Source organism: Chroicocephalus ridibundus, chromosome 1 (assembly GCF_963924245.1).
Source record: "Chroicocephalus ridibundus chromosome 1, bChrRid1.1, whole genome shotgun sequence".
NCBI classification, from domain to species: domain Eukaryota; kingdom Metazoa; phylum Chordata; class Aves; order Charadriiformes; family Laridae; genus Chroicocephalus; species Chroicocephalus ridibundus.
Genome location: NC_086284.1, coordinates 209,961,481 through 209,985,009, shown reverse-complemented (window position 1 = coordinate 209,985,009; position 23,529 = coordinate 209,961,481). Strand labels below are relative to the sequence as shown.

At 37.5% G+C, this 23,529-nt stretch overlaps 1 protein-coding gene across 8 annotated transcripts in view; it reads left to right on the top strand.

Annotated features, from left to right (window-relative positions):
* Window positions 1–23,529, top strand: part of PCLO (piccolo presynaptic cytomatrix protein) — a 370,979-nt gene that overhangs the window by 192,945 nt on the left and 154,505 nt on the right. For all 8 annotated transcript variants that reach the window (XM_063323548.1, XM_063323547.1, XM_063323550.1 and 5 more), the window contains exon 7: window positions 20,259–22,467. In XM_063323548.1, coding sequence (XP_063179618.1) covers window positions 20,259–22,467 — 2,209 coding nt within the window. The remainder of the gene's footprint in view (window positions 1–20,258; window positions 22,468–23,529) is intronic.

The following is a 23,529-nucleotide window of genomic DNA, read 5'->3' as shown; positions in this document are numbered from 1 at the left end:
TCTAGGAGGAATGGAAAGTAATCTGTGTCATTTGCTCATTTGATCAGTGATGTAGTAGTATGGAGAGTTTTATAGTAATGCCTCCAGATATTTCTTTAGGCAGTAAAAGTCATTCTTTTGACACCAGTAGTGTAGGCTGCTCCAAGTCCTTATGTTCTTACAACCTGTTTGAACATTGCTTGTCTGAGAGAACAGTAACCCAGGCAAAGGAACCCGTTTTTATCTCTTTTTTTTCCATTTCTTCATCATTTGGCCCAAGAGCTCACCAAAGAAAACAAAAAAGTTTTGACAATATTATAAAAGTAACATTTTTACTTTATATATATGTATATATAAAGCATATGTAAAAAGGCAAATGGCTTTTCTGGAGGGTATTTTGCAAAAATGACTAACAGTATTTTTCATTTCAGCGACACTGCAGTAATGGAACATTCTTGCCTACATTGAAGCTTTTATTTAATAAAAATAAATACTGCTGCAGTCCCTACTCTTTCACACCTTCCACAGCATCTTGGCAGTAAATCCACCAGGGTGTTGGTGCCTGTATAATGTTTTTTGTAAATATTAACTAGCTACACTCCTCAGGCATGACAGTGACTGAGAAGAGGATCACCAATAAATTAGATAGGGAAGGTTCTGCGGAGGTCATGTAGTCCTACCTCCACCTCAAAGCTGGGCTAAATTCAAAGTTATATCAGACAACTAGAGCACTTGTCCAGTTGAATTTTGAAAATCTTCAAGGATGGAGATTTCAGTCTCTCTGTGAATCCTGTTCTGGGACTTCACTGCTCTCATGGTGAAGAATGCTTAATTTCCCTTGTGCAACTTGTGCCTTCTGTCCTTTGCTGTGCATCTCTTAGAAGAGTCTGAGTCTGTTATTTCAGTAGTGCTGCATCTGAGAGCCGAAGATGGCAATTAGCTGTTTTTTTTCCAAGTTAAAGAAGACCAGTTCCCTTAGCCTCTCTTCATAGAACATCCACTCTTCTCAAGCCCTGTCCATGTTACTGGACCTACATTGGACTCCTTAGCCAAGGGTTTTTGATGCTTTGGGTGGATATGAAACAGGATGGGAAGAGTATGGGAGCCTCTCCCATCTGAGTCCTGCTCTTCTAGTTAGTGTTGTTGTTCTCATTAGCTCAAGTGCAGTGATACTCGATCTGCTGTACTGCTTCACTTCAGAAGCAAATTATGTTCCCTCAAGCACTTCCTATGCAGCTTTATAAAGAAATACACAGTACCATTCAGGAAACACTAGCCTATACCCCCCATTCAGCTCTCAAACCTAGTAATTAGGGTAGAGTAATTTGGGAAATTGCTGGATTTTTTTTTTTTTTTTTTTTTTTTGCCACTAAAACCTCCTCCTTTTTTTCTGGATTTTTTTTTTAGTAGACTGAAGTTTTGGGAAATCATCCTTTCATAATAAAAACTAGTGTCTGTTTATAGGCATAATGCATAGGGGATATATAAATTCTGAGATACTGACTCCTCTATGTCTGTCATCATTACAGAGAGAAAATCTATTATAAATGTATTCTAGATTTTTAACTGAGAGAATAGAAAATGCCTCTTTCATTCCCATGATGTAGATAACAAGGCTTGAACATAAAGATCCCCAAAATCCAGTGAGAGTACTCTGTAAAACACTTCTGTGAGGGATTTCCTTCAAAAATATGACATAAAAAGTATTTTCATGTTTTGTACAAAAATAACAAGAAGCTACAATTCAAGAATAAGTCATGGAGCCCTGCCAGAACACTTCTAAGTTACAGCATCATCCCAAATTCAAGTTGGCACTCATTAATGCCTTTTTATTATGTTCTACAAATTCTTCAAGGTTCTTGAGGTGTATGATCCTTGGTCTTGAGGAAATACTAATGTTTTCCATTAATACTCAATATTAGTTGCTTATAGTATGTTTAGGCAAATAATTTCATGTTCAGATGAAGATCTTTCTTTCAAATCCTATTGAAATAGAAAATTTTGTTTATAATCCATAAATACCATATCCAAGTAACAGGGGAGCAATGCTTGTTAGAAGATATACATTTTATTAATTTAACTTTGCAATAATATATCTGCGTTTTAAGGCAGATAAAATTTAAGATAAATGATTAAGGTGTAACTGAAGGAAAGAAAAGGAAAATAATAAAGTTGATCATAGTTTGTTTTTTTTCTGTCTTCTGTAATTACCTATTTGTGTACTTCATGTAGAAGGCTAAATATAAGGTGGAAAATAATGAAGAAGAAAATGATCACTTCATTTCTGTTTTCATTTCTTATTACTTCCCCAGTCACTCGCATCCAGTTCACACTGGATATGCACATGTTCCTTTTTTGTTCAGCCTGTGTCACATCTCCCTTCGTTCTTCAAACATTTTTTGTCCTTCTCCTCCTCTCCGTTCTTTCTCCTGTCATTTACTAACTGTATTCTTTGCTCCTTTTTTATGTTTCTTCATGTCACGTCTCTTCCGTATTTGCACCATTGAGTTTTTACTTTAAAGCATGATTGCTGGCTTCATTAATATTTTAGTTCATTAACATTCACACCAGTTTCCGGCAGTGTTATTTTGTCAGACAAATTTCCACCCTAACCACCAAGGATAGGAAAGTTATCAGAAAAGAAGCACAGAGAGCTGCCATCAAATGGGTCAAGCTCAAAAAGAAACATCCAAAGATGATACATTCAAATTAAATGTGGGAAAGGGAGAAGAAGGCGTGGGCCCAGGAGAAGAGAGATGTGTCCAGATCATGACAAAACTCAAGTAGTGTTATGTAGAAAAACGTAAACTAGCTCTAAAAGAGTTATTTAATGAATTAGAAGTTGTATATTAATCTTATTTATCTTGCACTTTATGCAAGATCATGCACATTAACAGTTCCTTAACAGTACTAGACTTACTCACCCATTACTCAACCAACTACATAGTGGTTTCAGCAGCAAAATTGAGTCTGCTCCACTTTACCAGCTTATTCTGGTGTACGGGCATAACCAAAGATACAGAAAGAGAAATGTGGAGTAGTGGGAGAGAGGGAAATACTTTAAACCAGCATTGCCGCTGAACCCTTTGTGATCTATTATGATGGCTTAAGTTTGGAGTTGAGTATTTCCACTGACTTTTAAAGCCATAGAAGCTTGTTCTTATATCTCAGGGATTGTTGCAGAAGACATTAACTAAATAACTCTCATAAAATTCTCTGAAGTTAATGGTGCAGTGTGTTAATTCAGTGAGATGTGGATCGTGCTTTGAAGAAATGAGAATGATTTTTTTTACTCTGAACTGGTTATTCCACTGTTTCCAATATGGGGAGGCTTTTTTGCTCTTTCTTTAAAACAAAATTTCTCAGTTCTGTTTGTTATGAAAAATGGAGGCCCCAAACAGATGGAATGTGGGGAAGAGGGAGGAAGGCTGTTCATTTAAATGATTAAAATAACTTGTGCCACTGGAAATGTTCTATTAGAAAGTATCCTTTAAATGTGAATTTTATATTGGAGAAGCAAGATTGCACAGGAAAAAAGAGTGGAGTTTTACATTGTAGGAAAAAAAAAATAAAGTGATATTTACCAGCTGCCTTTGGAGAGAAAGTGAAAATGAGGCCCTGGCAGCTGGCAAGCTGAAAAAATACACAGCGATTCTCCTGAAACACATTTTTTCCTATCCATATTTTTACCAAAAAAATCCCAAACAAAGAGTAATGGGTTTTTCTTTCCTCTACATCTGATCCTACTGTAAAATTTTCTGGAAAAACATAAAAAGTTTTTATTAATGGAGAAGAATTTCCAATTGTCTGACTTGTTCTGCAAGTATTGAGAATACAGTCAATAAAGTAAATGGTGGGAAGTGATAGACGATGATAATCAGCCCCATTTGCTTCAAAGCCCAGAAGGAGTTCAATATATAGAATAGCTCTGAATGTGTGTATCGAACTGGAGATATTAATAGAATAGCTGAGACTGTAGAAGTCTCAGTTTGCATCAGATTTGTGATTCTGGTTTTATCAGTCTCTGGTAACTTATTTTGACAGGTATCTTACCCATATCGATACATTATGTTAGACAGACATGGGAATTAGCAATAAATTAAGAAACAGGGTGGAATGAGAAAGGTGTCCTGCTCGCAAAGCATAGAAATTTGACATAAAGTATGTTTAAACTTCATTATACAAAACAGCTGGCAATTCTGTAATGGGGAGAAACATATAAATGCTTTAAAATAACAGCATGTTTCTGATCCTCTGTCTGAAAATCATTATCACTTGTGAGTTTTCTGCTGAAAGTTATAGTACTATTAATCATTTACTATGAAACTCCAAAACTTTTTTTAAAGAAATGTGTTGGAAATACTTTTTCCTGAAGTTCAGAATACTCAGAGTTTGGAAATCTAGTGGAGAACTGAGAAAGAACAAATTGAAATCAGTGTTTTGTAGTTTCTTCTGAGTGGCTCATACAGAAAGAACAGTTGAAGGTTTTCAGGTATTTGGGGTTTTTTTCATGTGCAGTTCAAAAATTAGAGATTAATTTTGTGAGGATAGGATTTGCAACACAATTTCAGATCAAGGTGCATCTCATTCAGCCTTTTCCCCATGACAGTGACCAATTCAGGTTTTTTCAGAAAAGGATGAGATAGTTAGCTTGTAAGGTTAGATGTTGTCCTCTGTAATAGAAAGTGGCTTACCCCCAGAAAGCTAACACAATCTTTCTTTTAAACGTTTAGTTAATGCTAACTATTAAATGCAACGCATTTTCTTTATCCATAAAAATGTTATTTTTTTGACCTGAAGGCAGAATGGAAAATATACATATTCAGTGTTTTAAGAAAAGTATTGAGACAGAGTACTTTTTTTTGCTTCTGAACCTGTTCTTCCACTTCATATAGGAAGTCTGCAGCAGGCATTTTCTTATAGTGTGTGTTTCCAAAGTGTTAAGCACAGTGGTTTCTGAATAACTAGATGGGTTCCAAATCACTTGGGTCACTGGGTACTTACCCTTCCTGGGTGAGCTAGAGAATTAGGCATAAAAACCACATACTTTTTATCTATAAACACGTGATTTTTCACAAGACATGGAGTGTACTCCTCATGTATATGACCCATATATATAAAGTGGTGCAGGGCAGAACTGCTCCATAGGAAGAATGTTTGGTGTTGGGGCTTCATGACACAAGTGTAAGTGTTAAGAAAATTTCTCTTGAATGAAACAGGTTGATCTTATACTCTGAACCAGATCTATGAGCATGTAAGAAAGTAATGGCATCATCTTTTCTCTCTTTGTCAGAGTTTTCTTTTTAAGTCTTAAAAAGAGCTCAAGGTTTGCTTTTTGGAGCAGACCCTTGTGCCAGTGAGTTCCTCCTGACTTGGTCCTGGGTTTAGTTGTTCTAAATTTAAAAAAAAAAAAAAGTTCTTATGTTACTTTTAGATAAAATGTATTAGATATACATTGCATTTTCTAATTCTTTGTCATCTTACAGATCTGAATTTTTTATTATATTGCAACATTGTAGTTATATTTCATGAATATATAATTTGTAAAATGTTATAATAAGGCATCTATACCATGGCAGAAAAGCAGTGTAAATTAAAAATGTTTGCTATGGTCTGATATAAAGTCATTTAATGTTTTCCAGAAAGAGAACAGAGCAGATAAAGAAAAATGTTTCATCATTACCCTAGTACTTAGTGTTTATTTGTAAATTGATGTTCAAACAACACGATAAGGAGTTGCACACTAATACACAGAGCTCATAGATAATGCATGCTGAGGTAAACGCCATCAATGATTCGTCAGTCAAGATAATTTTCATCACTATTCAGCCTTCCTGGCTCCTGTCTGCTATATGTACAGCAACGCGTTAGAATGATTACTGTGCCTTCAGATACCAGAAGAGAGATCTGAGAATTAAAGGATTTCATGTTCCCTGCTGAAATACAAACAGCTGGTTCTGTAAGTAGTACAAATTCTGTAATACTTATAGAAAGGTTCTTTACTTTTATTTATGGACTTATCAAAGATCTATGAACATAAATACTGTCATCTGAAAATGAAGTAAAGACCATTGAGGTTCCTGACTTCTGACTTGATGACTGAAAATAGCAATCTTCATCATGGGAGATGACTTGATGATCTCTACCCTAGTCTGTCCAAGGGTCTAAAATCAGTGCATGACTGATGCTAAGCAATAACTTTTTGTCAGTCTTAGCTCAGAGGCAAATAAATTAATGGCTAATAAGCCTGAGACTCTTTAAGCATTAACTTTGACACAGGGTCAAAATATTTCAGCTGAGCAACGTTGCTTTGATTGCCTTAAATAAATACCAAAAGTAGTCATAATTTGCAAAACATGAAATAAAAATAATTTTATTATGTTTGTCATTTACATCTAGGTGCTCTTAAAAGCTAATAATCTTAGGATTTACACAAGAACAGATTTATCTCAAAATGAGAAAAATTGAAGCGAAAACTCTGCACCCATAGATTTTGTATAGGTGAACTAATGACCAAAATTATTCTTCTACATCAAACACTGGTGGACATCCAGGTATTTAGTGTTTCAGGTAGGCATTCCTTAGCTCTACAGTACTATTAAATGTACCATTATGGCCTGTTACTGAATGGTGACTTTCAGAAATCGGCTGCATAAAGTCTGTGCTTCTTGTATTTCCATCCTTTGACTCGCTGTTTTTAAAAGGCCAAGGCCTCTTTCCAGGGTGGTTCTTTCCTTGGGGATATTGGGGTGCATCCCCATCTGAATTTTATAAACCTGGCTAAAGTTCTTTCTTAATCATGACATGTAGTAGTAGCATTGTGCAGTGAAAGTTTAGAAGAACCCTTTTCATGCTCAGCCATTTTCTCCTGTTTTCCAACTAAATATTAACTAACAAGTGTTCTTGTCTTGTTTATCCTCATACTGTAAAACCTTCACTGTTCTTGTTTTGTGCAATACGGTTTTCTTAAACTGTCATTGTATTGGAGAGGTGTATATCTTCTGACATCCTCACCACCTAAGAACCATTAGTCACTTTTGCCTTTTTTAGTCTTTAGGGAGTAGATCTTTGGTAAATCACACTTGCACACAACAGTTATGCTTTGAACCCATAAATAGAGTTATAAAATGGACCTTTAGGAAGACACTTTTAAGATCATCAAGTCCAACCATTAACCTAGCACTGCAAAGTTACCACTAAACCTTGTCCCTCAGCACTACATCTACGTATGTTTTAAATACCTCCAGGGATGGTGTCTCAACCACTTCCCTGGGCAGCCTGTTCCAATGCTTGATAACTCTTTTGGTGAAGAAATTTTTCCTAATATCTAATCTAAATCTCTCCTGGTGCAACTTGAGGCCATTTCCTCTTGTCCTATCGCTTCTTACTTGGAAGAAGAGACGAACCTCTGCATCACCACGGCCTCCTTTCAGGTAGTTGTAGAGAGGGATAAGGTCTCCCCTCAGCCTCCTTTTCTCCAGGCTAAACAACCCCAGCTCCCTCAGCTGCTCCTCTTAAGACTTGTTCTGTAGACCCCTCACCAGCTTCGTTGCTCTTCTCTGGTCACACTCCAGCACCTCAATGTCTCTTGTAGCGAGGGGCCCAAAACTGAAGACAGTACTCGAGGTGTGGCCTCACCAGTGCTGAGTACAGGGGGACAATCATTTCCGTAGTCCTGCCACTTCTTGTATGTAAGTAAGTGTATCCATACACTGTGCCTTTAGCGACTATAGGCCACAGTGAACATCAGAGTGAGACTTCAGAGCAATTATTTGACTTCCCATGGATACATCTGGACCCAAACAACATTCAATGACATGACTGTAAAGCCTGATGTTTTGTGAAGTTAAAATGTCACTAGTATGTTCAGTAGCCATTCGGTATGGATGATCTGGACTACTTTTTCAGCCCTTACTCTTCCACTGGTCTAGAATATGCATTTGGATGATTATATACATTTTAGGGTTTCATTGATTTTCTTTTCTTTGTAAACTCTGGGTTTACTCTGTAAGATTAACTTCAGACTCATAAGTGTCACTAGAAATTTTAAAACAGCGAGAACAACACACAAATACAACAGAGAAGAGAACCAACCCAAATGTGGATTCATCCTGTAAACATCTTTTACTGTTAATTTTCTGTATTTCTATAGTAAAATTCATTGTGCACTTCACGTTTAGGGCAATTGGTATAGTCCATATGCGTGTAATCAAGTAGAGCTAGTTTTTATTTAGATTTATTTTGACCTATGGCAGTGATTGACAAAGAATGGTTTGGAACACAAATAATAGGGGCTCTGAAAATGAGGGGGGAAAAAGAACCTTTTTCCTTGTGTATCTGCAGTGAAACTATGTCCTAGATTCCAAGTCAACCGTAAGAATTTTCGTTTTTATGTGGTGCCTTGAAACATCGCAGTTGGTTTAAGTTCTGTTTCTCCTTTTCTTTGATACAAATGTAGGTTTAGAAACTGCAAATGGCACATCTTTCATATTAACTTCTGTTTTTCTACTGCCTTTTCCTTATTTTTAACTTCATTAGTGTTTAAAAGTAAGCTTGCCAAATTTCAATCTTCCTGTCCTGCTTGTCACAGTAAGCAGAAATGGGAAGAGGAAGGTCATGATTCTAAAATAGTATAATTGCTATTAAAATAGTAGGTAGAAAAATCATTAAAGGTTACTGCTTGCTTCTTCCCCAACCCTACACAGTTTGATTAAATATCACATTGCCTGCAAGGCTGTCATCTGATTGAATTTATCCAGGAGTGAAACACTTCCTCTTCTAAAAATGAATCTAGATTTCTGTGTTAGTCATATCAACCATATTTAATAATTGCTAAAACAATCAGGTATAAAAAATATATCCATTTATACTTAAAAGAAAAGATGGAGGTTGTTCTAAAAATCAGGACTTCCTCCCAGTTTTATTCACAGTTGTCCTAATCAAGACTGAGTTGGATGCCTTGACTGGATTTCTTTGGTGAAGAGCTGGTGCTGATCTCCAGTCTGGTTTTAAATAGTCTGAAATGATGAGACATTTGCCACTTCTCTTTCCCAGCTCCATGGATTAAATCTGGTATAATATCAACAGACTCTAGAATACACATACAAGAAAAACAGGGGAAAAAAAGTAAACTTTAAAAAAACGGTTTCATGCCTTTTAAAAGATTATTTTGCTTGGAAAAAAAGAGGTATAAATTTAAACAGATAACATAGTGAAAGCTGGTTTTCTTGCAGGAGAAGGTGTTCTGGTTTTATCTGTATGGCAAATTTCTGTACATGTTTATTCAAGTATTAGTGCCTTCTTTGAAAAGCTGACTCTTTCAGGGTTTGGGGTGGGGTGGGAGGAGAGGTTATTTGGCTTTGTTTAACTTGTGTCACTTAGAAATGGGTTTCTATCTAACTGGAAATGCCATTATTATATGAGAATAAGAATGGAAATATGGGGTTTTGTGTGGTCTGGCTAGTACACTTTATCACTGTAGAAAAAGTGTAATAGAAAATCTGGACATACTGTGAGTGGTTTTCACACTTCATAAGTTAAGCCATCTGTGGCAGACGATCTATTCTGTGTTTGTTGTCAGGTTCAGTTACATTCCTTTAAAAAGGGAGAGGATTGGGTTGGCTGGAAGCTTCTGGGGAGAGAGAGAGAGAGGGAGATTGCACCTGCCCTGGGAGCAACTGAGCATATTTTAGGGTGAGTTCTTGTGCTTCAGGAAAAGAGACGTGGAAGGAGAGGGGAAATAAAAAAGTTTCAGGCAGAAGGAAGTTTCAGGGAGACACTGAGAAACTGCAGAGAAGAGAGAGGAATGGACTCAGAACCTGAGCTCATGGAGAAAGCATCTTGTCCACCTGAGGCAGAGGGGATTGTGCAGAATTTTCTGCAGACCAGAAAGCTGGTGAGTTGTTGGAATGGAGCGAAGGCTGGAAGCTGGGCAGCAGCGACCAAGGAGAGTTTCACAAACCTCCTTTTGTTTCTGTGCTGCCTTTTATTTCTATTCTACTCTAATAGTGCATAGTACTGGGATTTTGACAACCGTGTAAGGACTATTGGTCCTTACAGAACTCGAAAAGCCTTACAGAGCTATACATGGTACCAAAGCAGAGTAAGCAGTATGTTTGTCTACAACTGAATGTGTTATACTGGTAAATTTTAAGGCACTTATGGAAAGAGGGGGAAAGAAATTTGATGCAGGCTGTTCTGCAGGTGCACAGCAGTACAGGTGAAATCAGGGCTGAGCAGAAAAGCCAAAGAGAAGGCTCGGCTGTGCTGCTTATAGAAAGGCCTGAATTAAGCAGTTAGGCGCTTGGGGAGTTTGTCTAATCTGTGCCTTACAGCAGGAGTTACATGGCCATTGTTACCCAGCATGAACCACGTTTTAGAGAAAGTGATTAATCAGGGTTCCGCGCACTCTGCCACCTTTAATCTTAGACCAGGCAAGTAAAGCATCATGAGTGCAGAATAAAGTAAATACTGCCTGAACGATCACACTGAGCCAAGCCCAGAGCCTTTGATTGCCAAGGGGAGGTGTCATTTCTGAAGAACTGCAGAGGTGGCAAGATTCCTGCACAGGGAAAAGGATAAAAACTCTGCTACCAAACAGATCCCGCATGAGGAGCCAAAAGCAAGAATTCAAACTGCTGCGATTGCTGGGAGTGGGACTGACCTTCTCTGTCTTGAGACATTTACAGGTGACATCTGTGTTACACGTGGCTGTTTCTACAGTCAGTAAGAGAAACAGGTGTGATTCTGGAGTGAGCTGAAGAAAAATTGCACTTTCTTTCACTTCAGTAGTCTGGAGGACTAGCTCAGATTAGCTCTGTACATTATGTCTGCGCTTGGGCAGATGAATCCTCACTCTTGCGAATAAACAAGGGCTGTGGCACAGCATGTGGAGTCTCAGCTACCATTCTTTGAAGGAAGTCAGTAACGAAGGAGAGGCAGAAAAAGCCAAGATTTTCTCACACCTTTTTTGTTTGTTTGTTTTTTTCCTGTAAAACAAGATTATTATTTTCTTTCTTTCAGAGACAGAGGTTTTTTGGTGGTTTGTTTTTTTTTTAATTGTAGCTGAAAGTTTGCAAAGTAGTCTGATATCAGTTGAAAACAGATGGTGTTAATTCAGCATATGCATATCCTACTGATAAGTATAAACTGTTCTGAATTTTTCTCACCAGTATTTGCTGGCCAGGATTCTCTGTTAGATTGCAAAGAAAGAGAACTTAAAGTATGTTCTCGTTGACTGGGAAAAGGCTCTTTATGATCCAGTAAAATTTTCCATAGATGAAATCTGAGTTTCAAAAAAATCTATTATTCTGACTGAGGGGAGTGACATATAATGATTTGTGTGTTATTAATTACAATGAGTGAATGAGCCCATGCTAAGGATGTTGCATTAGGTGTAAAAAGATTTATTCCAAGGACTTTGTCATTCCAAGAAGAAGATGACTGGTTTCTTTTTCTACTGCCAAAAAGAGCTTCATGATCAACAAATCCCGAAGCTAACAATTAATACTTTGCTACGCTAGCCTTTAATGTAACTGTTTTGAATTGCCAATGGCAGAATCACATCGCCTCTGTATCAGAACATATTACTGAGGTGCAGTTCGTTGTCATTAGTTAGTTAAACCCAAAACCAGGCTGTGCTGGAGACAGAGCGCATCATGTGCAAACAATATTTGTATCTTCACCTAGCACAGGCATCAAATAGTCCATCCACTTCATAGAACATTTGGTAACTTTCCAGAGGTTAAGCTGAGAAGTTCTTAGTATCTACAGTTCTGTATTTATGTAAAATGCTTCTTAGACTGTCAGTGAAACAATACGGGGAAAAAAGAAATGATGATTGACTGAGAAACATCAATTATGTTATAGTGTAGTATACTATATTATAGTATGGTACATAGTCACCATGAATCTACAGATTTTGTCTTAATCTTGTTAAGCACCTACCTCACAGCAATTCTAGCTTTGCCATTAGTGTTTCTCCATATAGTCAGTCTTTCTCTTGTCCAACTTACTGTTATGCAGTACGTAGAGTTCCATATACCTTATCCTCTGTTTCATCATTTATTGCATAATCTTTTGGGTTGTCAAAAGCAGAATGTGCATCAGACACCTCTTCTATGAGTCACGAGGAAGACAGCATCTAGATAAATCCATACATTTGGATCCTTTTTTCTTTTAAACAAAAACTGGACTATCTTCTAAAATTCACAAATAATTTACAAATGAGATTTTAATTCATAGACAGAAGTATTTAATCTGAATTTTTTATCAAATTCAGGCTTTGATCATGGATTAGGGCTATAGTACTGTAGCACTCAGAGTACTAACTTCAGTTGGTACTAAAAAAAACAACGTTGTAGCAGTGCTTGAATACCATTTTCTTTCTGTGAAGTCCTGTGATAGTTTTTAATATACTGATATATAAATAAAATACTTAAGAGTATTTAACATATTTTAGTACAAAGCATATAAAGACAAACATTTTGTAAATATCAGTAGGTATTGCCTACATAGCAGCTATATATTTCCTCCAATGTTTTCAAGTCACTTGTAGAATCATAGAATCATAAATAGTTTGGGTTGGAAGGGAGCTTTAAAGGCCATCTAGTTCACCCCCGCTGCAATGAGAGCGGACATCTTCAACTCAATCAGGTTGCTCAGAGCCCCATCCAACCTGACCTTGAATGTTTCCAGGGATGGGACATCTACCACCTCTCTGGGCAACCTGTTCCAGTATTTCACCACCCTCATCCTAAAAAGTTTCTTCCTTCTATCTACCCTCTTTAAGTTTAACGCCATTACCCCTTGTCCTGTTGTGAAGGCCCTGCTAAAAATTTTGTCCCCATCTTTCCTGTAGGCCCCCTTTAAATACTGAAAGGCTGCAGTAAGGTCTCCCCGGAGCCTTCTCTTCTCCAGGCTAAACAACCCCAACTCTCTCAGCCTGTCTTCATAGGGGAGGTGCTCCATCCCTCTGATCATTTTTGTGGCCATTCTCTGCACTCCCTCCAACAGGTCCATGTCCTTCTTATGTTGGGGGCTCCAGAGCTGGATGCAGTACTCCAATCTGGAGCCAGTACGCAGTACTGAGGTCTCACCAGAGTGGAGTAGAGGGGCAGAATCACCTCCCTCGACCTGCTGGCCACGCTTCTTTCTATGCAGCCCAGGATACGGTATAACAAAGTTTGACATCTGTATTTGTCATTTAGAGAAGAAATTCTGACCATGTTCTTCTGTTTAGAGGATAAGGGTTTTCCCTTCTCCTGTCCCCTCCTTCCCCCTTTCCCCGTCCTTTTCCCAAGTTTTCCTTTTTGTTTTTCTTTTTTGGAGATTGAGTGGTGGGAAAAGTATTGAGCGCATTCGGTACAGAGATTTCAATGCAGAAGTGGTGCTCAACTCTGACGATTTGACCCTTTCTGTTAACTTGACAGATGCCCATTGTCTGAATCAATCTGCCAGAGATTTTTTCCCCATTCTAAAGTAACTGAAATACGTGTAATTCTATATACATTTAATATAATTGGACAGTGAATCTCTTATACAAGCTTGTCTCCCAGAGCACTTTGCAAAGATAAGTAATATGATTACAAAGATAAGTAGCAAAGAATAACAGAGGCAAAAAGAAATAAAGAATAAAAAAGAAAATAATTGTTTTCAGGTGAATTTTGAAGATAATGTTAATATATAAGGTAGCCAGAAATGTTTCCCTTTTGTATAAGGCTTAAGCTATAGAAGAAAAAAAAATTACAAACAGTATTGAATTGTACTAAAGGCAATGGGTAAAGAGACTGCTGTTCTTCAGTGAGCTTAAAAAGCAAACGGTATAGATATAAGCTGAGGAAATGAAAAGAAAACATAAGCTTCTGAACAATATGTATGTTGTCTAAAATCAGTTAAATGCACACATATGGAGTATTGTTGCAGTTACAATATTTAAAGTCAAAGTTTCAAAACATTGGATTTCATTCTTCTCACAAACTGATTTTCCTCTGATGTATTTCTCCTGTTTTAAACTGTTATTTCTAATCTTTACCATTAGAAATTGAGGAGGGAATTGCCCCGTTGCCCTGATAGGCAAAAATTGTCAGTCCTGTTCCAAGTGAATCACAAATTGGTTAGTCTGTGTAAAACTACCTCTTCTATGCAAACAACTGAGAACAACTATTATGCCTACTTACATAAAGTAGATGAAATGTAGGTTTAGATCCCTTTGAAAATCACTGTGTAAGGGCCACATCTGTCTGTAGTTTGCATATCAAATTTCCATTGAATTTCTCCTTTCTCCCCTTGAGATCAAAAGAAGCATATGGCCTTTTATGTGTTTAACTGAGGAAAGAAGTTGATACCTCATGTCACATCAGCTGTTAAGTGTACTGTGCAGTTCCCCTTGCATTTGAAGTGAAAATGGCAATTTCAAACAATTTCACAGAGAAAATGAAAGGAGCAAGAGGATGGAAAGTACAGAATTGCTCATCTGAGGAATGAGTGACTCTGGCACAAATGAAAGCAAAAAAAACCTCTGAAAAATGCTTATTATTTTGGAAAAGACAAAAAAATTTATATTGGTTTTAACAGAAGAGAAATTTATCTTTACAGAGGTTCCAAAGGAGTGGGGGGAGGGACGGGGGTGGGCAAAAAAACCAACAACAAACAACTCTGAGAAAATCAGACTGACTGACATTGCAGTGCTGCCGTGTAGTGATTTAGAAACTAGTTTTCTGTCTGACTGCTCAGTCCCCAGAGCAAAATACTTCCAGAAATGAAAAGGACAAGAGTTACATTAAAGGAAAGCTCTAGTACATTTCTCCTGAAGCAAGGTATTTCCCTCCCGTACACTAGGCCAAATTCAGCTCATCAGATTCATCTTGCACTCCCCTTGCCAGCAGTGGCACACAAGGCAAGGCAGTACAGGTTGCCTGGTGGGTTTTTACTGACGGTTAGAATTTGTTCAGAGCATGTATTACTCCATTCTCAGCACCGCTGATAAGACTATCTTTTATAAATACGTATTTTAATATATTTTCCTTACCATGAACAATTCAGCTGCTTCACTTTACCTGTTGGCTTTAGAGGTGGGTTCCCATACTGTTCAGTTCTTCATGCCATAAAAGTGACTCCATGTCAGCCTTAGTCAGTGGAAAGAAGTTTCTCAATATTCTTGCCCTAATGTTTGTTGCCAAGGGTTAACGAAGCTTGTCCCCTCTAGTCAGTGGTTACCACATAGTAGATATTAAGTTGAGAAGGGTCCACAGGACAAGCTACAAAACATCTAATATTAGTGTATTATGTCACTATCTTTTGGAATTAGGTTTCATTTACAAGCAATTTTAAACACACTGTTAAATTACCGAAAGGTCCTTAATGAGTGATAACTGATTTTCATAGATTCTTAGAAGTAAATTGAATATTTAAAATAATGAATTGACAAAATTTCTAACTGTTCTTACTTATGCATTTCTAATGATGAAGAGCGAATACTGTAATACTGAATAACACATATGAAGCCTTTTATAAGGCGAATGGCTTCATTACAACTGCAGTTTTTACTGTGAGTTTTGGGGGTTTGGAAGGGTTGATTTTGGGGAGTATATTGATACAAGAAAAATCCCAGATGTGAGAGCTAGAACAGAGAAAGCTACAGCACAGGCTTTGCCTTCCACGTCATCGCTGCCTTAGTAACCTGCATTGATCCCCACCTAAAGTGACCTCTTTTCAGAATGGGAGAGTAATTTCTGTCCCTCTGCTGCTTGACATCTTTTCTAGACGCAAATGACTTATTCCTAGTAATACATTTAACACATCAGCGTGCATCTCTTGAACTGATGCTAGTCATGAGTTTGCTGAGCGAGCTTATTGTCTGCATAGTCCTTGTTTGAAGACAAAAAATATTTGCATTGTTTTTCTGGTACAGCCAACTTTCAAATCTTTTGCAAGTCAACATCAGATGCTTCAGGAAACCTTACCTTGCAGAGAGTAAGGTTTTCTTCCTCTGGAGTGTAGAACAGGCTTTCCACCATGCTCTTGAGTCTTCAGAAGGTTGTGGCAGTGGAGCGGCTTCAGTTATGACCCACTTTATCTTTGCTTTTTCATAGCCTCACAGACTGTAGGTAGTCTAACATCTCTGTGTCTATTACATAGACAATCTAGTAGTGGCAAACTCTAATAAGGATGTTGTCATTACAATTGTAATTAGTTTGTGCATATGCATAGAGGTATACATATTATATATATATTATTTGCAGGATTTGTCTGTACTTTTACCAAATACATATATATAAATACAGGTCTATTTTGTCATTTTGTCTATTTTGTCCTCTAAAGAGGACAGAAGTAGTTTGTTTGTGTTGTGATCACAGAAAATGTTAAAAGAACAATGAATAATTAGGGATTGCATATTTGCCACTAAAATCCAAAATATGCAAGAAGTGTACGAATTGTATGCCCGAGTGTCATAGCTCAGTTCTTTGAGCAAATGAAGCTAATACCCAAGCATGAATAGCGAGAGAGGAGGATGCAAGAACAGCACCATATCATATTCAAACAAATTCATTTGAGATGATTCTGTGATTCTATCAAAAGAGGGGGAAAAAGATAGAGTAAATAGAAACAAATGCACCATTTAGAGGTAGAAATTCGCCACACACCTCCTGAACCATTCAGTCTCCCAAAGGAAACTGTCTCTTTAAAACAGATAAAAAGCAGTGGAACATGTGAATATTTCCTACTGCTTGACTGATTCACGTAGTGGGTCTGAGTCTTGCTGGCCTTGTCAGCAATGCCATCAAACTGGAGGAGACAAAAATAGGTACAAAAAACTATTTTCACAAGGAATTGCATGGTCATCGCAAAGACATTATTCCAAAGTCACCACACAGTTTAACAGGGTTCACAAAGCTTTGTCCAGACAACCTCTAAAAATTAAAACTGAGGAGATGAAGCACATCAAGACTAACATGTATTGGCAAGGCAGAAAAGGAAGGTTTTGCTAAATATGTTTGCACGCAACCTTCAGCTCAGTGTTTGGAGTTCCTCACTGTGATGTTATCTTGACATTGAACTGCAAGACTGAGGAGTGCATTCTTCCCCTATCTCTATTATCAAAATATTGTTAAGATTAAAAATTGGTTGGGGAGGGGGAGGATTGTTTCTTCCTCAGTTCTTTATTCTGTAGTATTGGGGAGAACATGGCAGTAGCTTTATCTAAAGCACAAGCTTTGGACATATTTTAGCAAGGTCAGGTTTTCCTCAGAAGCAGATCTGATTACCATTATGTCCATCCTGAAGGGATGTCCCAGAGTACTGTGAAATTGTCTCCATATACAAGGGTCAGCAATAAAGTAATAATGCTTATAAGGTTGTCATGACGAAACAAGAAGCAGAATAATTTATTTCTAGTTCTTGAGATTTACATTCAGCATTTATAGTGATCATTTGCTAAACACAGACTGATTGATTTTTAAAAATTAATGAAGGGGATAGTAGATAGCTAGAAGTTAATGGGTTAGAATGAAGAAAATGGAAAAAGTGATAAAATATGGTGGAAAACTTCGTGGCTTATTCAGTCAGAGAGCTTGCTAAGGTCACCTGTCTGACACCTAACCTAGCCTTTAGCCAGTAATTGTAAAGCCTAAGAATACCTGCCTGTATTTGATAGGGTTTTTAATTTGGCTCCATAGTAGCCTTCTGAAGGTTTCTGCACCATCTTTCCTTTGGATACTTTAAACCTAAAATGAGCATAACATTATAGGTGTGTTACAGGGATCAAAAATACAGGGATAGGGCTAGAGAGCACAATTACTCCTTTCCACTCCCAATTCTTTGTGGTAAAGACATTAGAATTTGGTGAAGATCAGCCCTAGCTTGTTGTTTTTCCTTGTTAGTTTACAAATTCAAAGGAAATGCAAAAACTGAATTCAACAACTACTCTGAAGTAATCTGCCAAAATACTGCAGTTGAGCTTCCCTTAAATCTATTAATGCAGTTCCCAGGTAGCATATGAACATAATTGATTATAAGAATATCCAGGAAGAAGGAAAAACACCCACACATTTTATCAGAGTACTGAAATATTATATTTATTTTTTCTTATCTCAATATAAATATCAAGTAAAAGTAATTAAGACTTGTCTTTTCTAAGAATAGCAGCTGAAAACTAGAGGTTGTCAATACTTTTTCAAAAGCAAGTGGTACATCTTCCTATAGTGTCTGTTAGTCTGAGCTTCTTTATATGTAGACGAAGATATAAAAACAGGATGTGGATTTTTTCAATAAAATGCCTTATAAACCGGCATTGGGATTAGCAATTTAACTGTCATCTGAAAATAATTCCATAAAGTATTATAGACCTTTTAATGAGTGTGTTATTAATAGCTCTTCCCCAATACCAGTAGCCATCTGTGACTGCTTTACCATCTGTGATTACTATTTCAGTTTGGGAGGGGGAAATAACAGTGGTATTGGACTGAATTTACAATATAAATTAATAGTCAACTAGACCTACTGTAGATGATTAATTTGTCTTTGATTATAAGTACACACTGAGCAAGAGAAAATTAGTTTCTTTGATTTGTTGGCACAACATGGGTTTGGGAAATGGCCATGGGAAGCTGAAAACAACATTAAATTGCATTTATTGAAATCTGAAACACGCAAAAATTGATGGATTTAAATGAAGAGGATGAAAAGAGCTTAAACGGCACTTGAAAAGGTAGTGAATGTTTCTTTAAAGATCCATGACAAATTATGTGTTGATTATTGTGATTTGCTAAGGTGAGGTAACAGAGGAGCGGCAAAAGAGGGTTGTCAACACTTTTTAAAAACTTTTACAATTTGTTGATGACATATTAGAACAAATAGAGAAAACAGTGATTTTTAAAGTCCTAATTAAAATTAATCTTGTTGGTTTCTTATCTGAGTGAAGTAGCATTTATTTCAGAAGAAATTTAATTTTTAATTAATAACAGCTAATGCTTGCTAAAGTGTTGTGCTTGCCTACAGAGGCAGAAAAGTCAAGTTGGTTAATATTCTTTTTACTTCCCTTATTAAACTGTGCTAAAGTGTTTCCACATTTTGCTGTTAACATGGCTGGGTTCTGTAATGGCCGAGGTGATTATTTTTAGTGCATGTGTATAGACCAATCCCTTTTCCTTTACTAAAGCAAAATGCGTAAGAAGCTATTGGGGAGTTAGGATGCAATTTCAAAATCATTCAAGTCCTGCTTCTTAATCTATCTACATTTTGTGGGAGCCTAAATTAACTTCAAAACTAAAAAGAACCTTTCAAAAACCCTAGTAATTTAGGGTGCAGTTTAGATTGCATCTAAGTAGTTGCATTGCCTACTTTCCTAGTTGATGAAGAGAGATAGGTACCTTCAAAAAATGAATCATCAGCTTAAGGTAGGTAATTCTCTTGGGTCAGGGTGAATCACCCTTCTAACATTAACTATGGGGAAGTCTGGACATCTGTACTGAACTAGATTCCTATAGTTTTATACCGTTTAACTTTTTTAAAGTTTTAAACTGTAGCTTTGGAACTGAACAAATTTAATTTAAGGAAGTCTTCAGTGAACTGAAGAAAGCTCACACGACTTTTGTAAAGCACAAGAATATTGCCTGAAAATATATACATAGCAGCAGAGGTGAGGCAAAAAATGACAAGATGGACTAAGAACTACCTGTTTTACCAAGTGTGTTGGCACCAGAAAGTCCTACTTTGGTGTTTGGATTTCAGTAAAAGTTATAGCTGCTCAGTATGCGCTCATTGTCTGGCTCAGAGATTTCTATTCAGTTGTACAGATTATATATATATATTTATATATGAATATGTATGTATATATATACATTTATAATTATACGTATATTCTATTAAATGTTAAGTAAAAGGAAGGTACATAGATCTATATATATTCTCCTCCCTCATACATGCATTGTATATGTTTATGTATAAGTATACAGAGATAAAAAAACATAACTTTTAAATTACAGTCAATTCAATTTCAAGAACGTAGAGTTGATTTTTCAGTCTTAGGCTAAACAAAGTCCTAGTCAGGGTCACCCTTATTTTGCATTAGATTGTTTATTTTCCTCACTTCTAGCAGACTGCCAGCATTTTTTCATGCCATTTTCTGCTGCTTATTCACAGGTACCACAAGCTTCCTCTCCATTAGAGAAATTATGTGGTTAAGATATACAGCCATACCATGAAAAAAATTTAAACACCTTGTCATTAATTTGTGATCAAGCCTCCAGAATAGTGATTCAGTTTTGTTTCTTCTGTTGCAGACAAAAGGCTCTTCAAGCATAACTCCATCAGGCACTCAAAAGAAGGTGAAGAGGACTCTGCCCAACCCACCTCCAGAGGAAGTAACAGCAGGAACTCAGTCGCCATATAGTTCTGTGGGATCGGTTTCACGTAGAAGGATTTGTAGGACCAACACTATGGCCAGAGCCAAAATTCTTCAGGATATAGACAGGGAATTGGATCTGGTTGAACGTGAATCAGCCAAACTTAGGAAGAAGCAAGCAGAGCTAGATGAGGAGGAAAAAGAAATAGATGCCAAGCTGAGATACTTGGAAATGGGAATTAATAGGAGGAAAGAAGCGTTACTGAAAGAAAGAGAAAAGAGAGAGCGTGCCTATCTCCAAGGGGTAGCAGAAGAACGTGATTATATGTCAGACAGTGAAGTTAATAATACCAGGTCAACCAGAATAGAAACTCAGCATGGCTTGGAAAGACCACGTACTGCACCCCAGACAGAATTCAACCAGTTTATGCCACCACAAACCCAGCCAGAAACACAGTTTGCCCCTGCTACAAGCCCATATGCTCAATATCAGTATTCATCTCCTGCCCTGCCTACTCAAGCACCAACTCAGTTCACCCAGCAATCACATTACCAACAGCAGCAGCCTTTGTATCACCAGCAGGTTTCACCCTATCAGACCCAGACAGGTTTCCAAACAGGAGCTACTATGTCCTATACTCCACAGGCTCAACCTCCACCATCTCAACAGCCATCGTACCAACTCCCATCACAGATGATGGTGATACAGCCAAAGTCAAGACAAACTACATTATATTTGGAGCCCAAGATAACAACAAACTATGATGTAATTCGCAATCAGCCTCTCATGATAGCACCAGTTTCTACTGACAATAATTATGCAGTTTCCCAGCTGGGCAGTAAATACTCTACCTTGGACTTAAGGATAGGACTAGATGAGAGAAACAGCATAGCCAGCAGCCCTATATCAAGCATATCTGCAGATTCATTCTATGCAGATATAGACCACCACCATACACCCCGAAATTATGTGTTGATTGATGATATAGGAGAACTTACTAAAGGAACAGGAGCACTTGGTTCCAGTTTTAGCCTCCATGAGAAAGATCTGACCAAAACAGATCGACTGCTTCGCACAACGGAGGCCAGGAGAGCACAAGAAGTGACAGACTTCCTAGCACCACTGCAAACTTCTTCTAGGTTACATTCCTATGTTAAAGCTGATGAAGACCCAATGGAGGACCCTTATGAGCTCAAACTTCTGAAACACCAGATAAAACAAGAGTTCCGTAGAGGTGCAGAAAGTCTTGATCATCTGGCTGGCCTGTCACAGTATTACCATGCGGAGGGTAGCTACAGGCATTTTCCAAAATCTGAGAAATATAGCATAGGTAGGCTCACTCTTGAGAAACAGGCTGCCAAGCAGCTCCCAGCAGCCCTCCTTTACCAGAAGCAGTCAAAACACAAGAAAGCTTTGATAGACCCCAAACTAACAAAGTTTTCACCTATCCAAGAAAGCAGAGACCTTGAGCCTGACTATTCAAGCTATATGACTTCTAGCACTTCAACACTTGGGGGAATCACTACTAGGGCAAGGCTTCTTCAGGATGATATCACTTTTGGCCTTAGAAAAAATATCACCGACCAACAGAAATACATGGGGCCACCACTGACTTCATCCATTGGAGCAAGCCTTGGGACTGCACTAGGTCCAACAATGAGATCCTCATTACAAGAAGAAGCAGACAAGTCTTATAGCAGTGGTAGTAGATCTAGGCCCTCATCTAGACCCTCCTCAGTTTATGGGCTTGATTTGTCATTGAAAAGGGATTCTTCCAGTTCTTCTTTAAGACTGAAAGCTCAAGAAGCTGAACCCCTAGATGTTTCCTTTAGCCATGCAGCACCTTCTGGAAGAACTAAACCCACCAGTCTACCTATTAGCCAAAGCAGGGGAAGGATCCCGATAGTAGCACAGAACTCAGAGGAAGAGAGCCCACTAAGTCCTGTTGGCCAGCCAATGGGAATGGCAAGAGCGGCAGCTGGACCCTTGCCACCAATATCTGCAGATACCAGGGACCAGTTTGGATCGAGCCATTCATTACCTGAGGTCCAGCAACATATGAGGGAGGAGTCACGGACTCGAGGCTATGATCGAGATATAGCCTTCATCATGGATGACTTCCAGCATGCCATGTCAGACAGTGAAGGTAAATTAGGCCTCAGACTGGTATCTTACTATCACAACGCAAATCCTCATTTCTATGCATGTGTCTAATTTCTGTTATACTGCAAAGACTTTTTCTTTTTTCTGTTCCTTGGTGCATCTTCTGTGTATCTACATTTTTGGGGTTTGATTTGTTTTGTTTTATTTGATATTTTTTATTTTATCCTTATAGCAGTTTCTGGGTGGTGTTAAGTTACTGTAGCATGCTCACTGTATTGTTGTTGATTTGCTTTCCTTTTGGTTTGCTTGTGCATTTTCCTTTTCACTTGTTGATGTCTACTTTTTTAATGACGCTGTGTAGAGTGTTCCATGTACAATACATATCCTACCATCAGTCTTTATGTGGAGCCTTCTGCAGTGACTGTGAATCATTGAACTTACTTGCAATAGTTTTTGTTAGGATTTGGAAATAATATCCCAAATCCTCTGAAAAACTCCAGTAATTTTATTTGCATGAAATTCCATGATAGAATTCAAGAACTGATAATTCCATCTCCCGATGCACCACTTTAGACCTGCATTTATATAGAAATAGTATGTTCATTAAGTACATATTGTGTGTTAGAACCATATAGAGCTTAACGTGATAGCAAAATAACATTCTACATATGGTTTGTTGAAAACATCCTGTCATGTTGACTTTTGTGCATTCAGAATTGTGATGATGTAAGATAATTTGTCATTTGGATGGTGCAAGACAATCTCATCCTTCAATAAACTTGCATAAAGTATTTTACTTCTATTGATGGGTTATGCAGCGTAGCTGGTTTTATATGCACCCCATACAATATGTCTGCCAAATAAGCACAAGAGTTTATCTCACTTAGGTTCATGAAAGGAACCTTTCTGATGTATTATAAATGGTGCAATTAAAAATGTTTCTTCTGAATAAGTACCGCAGAATGTTAAAGCTGATGTTAAGTACTAAATAATTGCAAATTATGTATCAGTTTTGTTTGAGTCAGTTCAGACTTAATATATTCTAAATTGTTTAAAAAGCATAAAGGCAGTTTGAAAGAAAATGAAATTAATATGTTTGAAATTG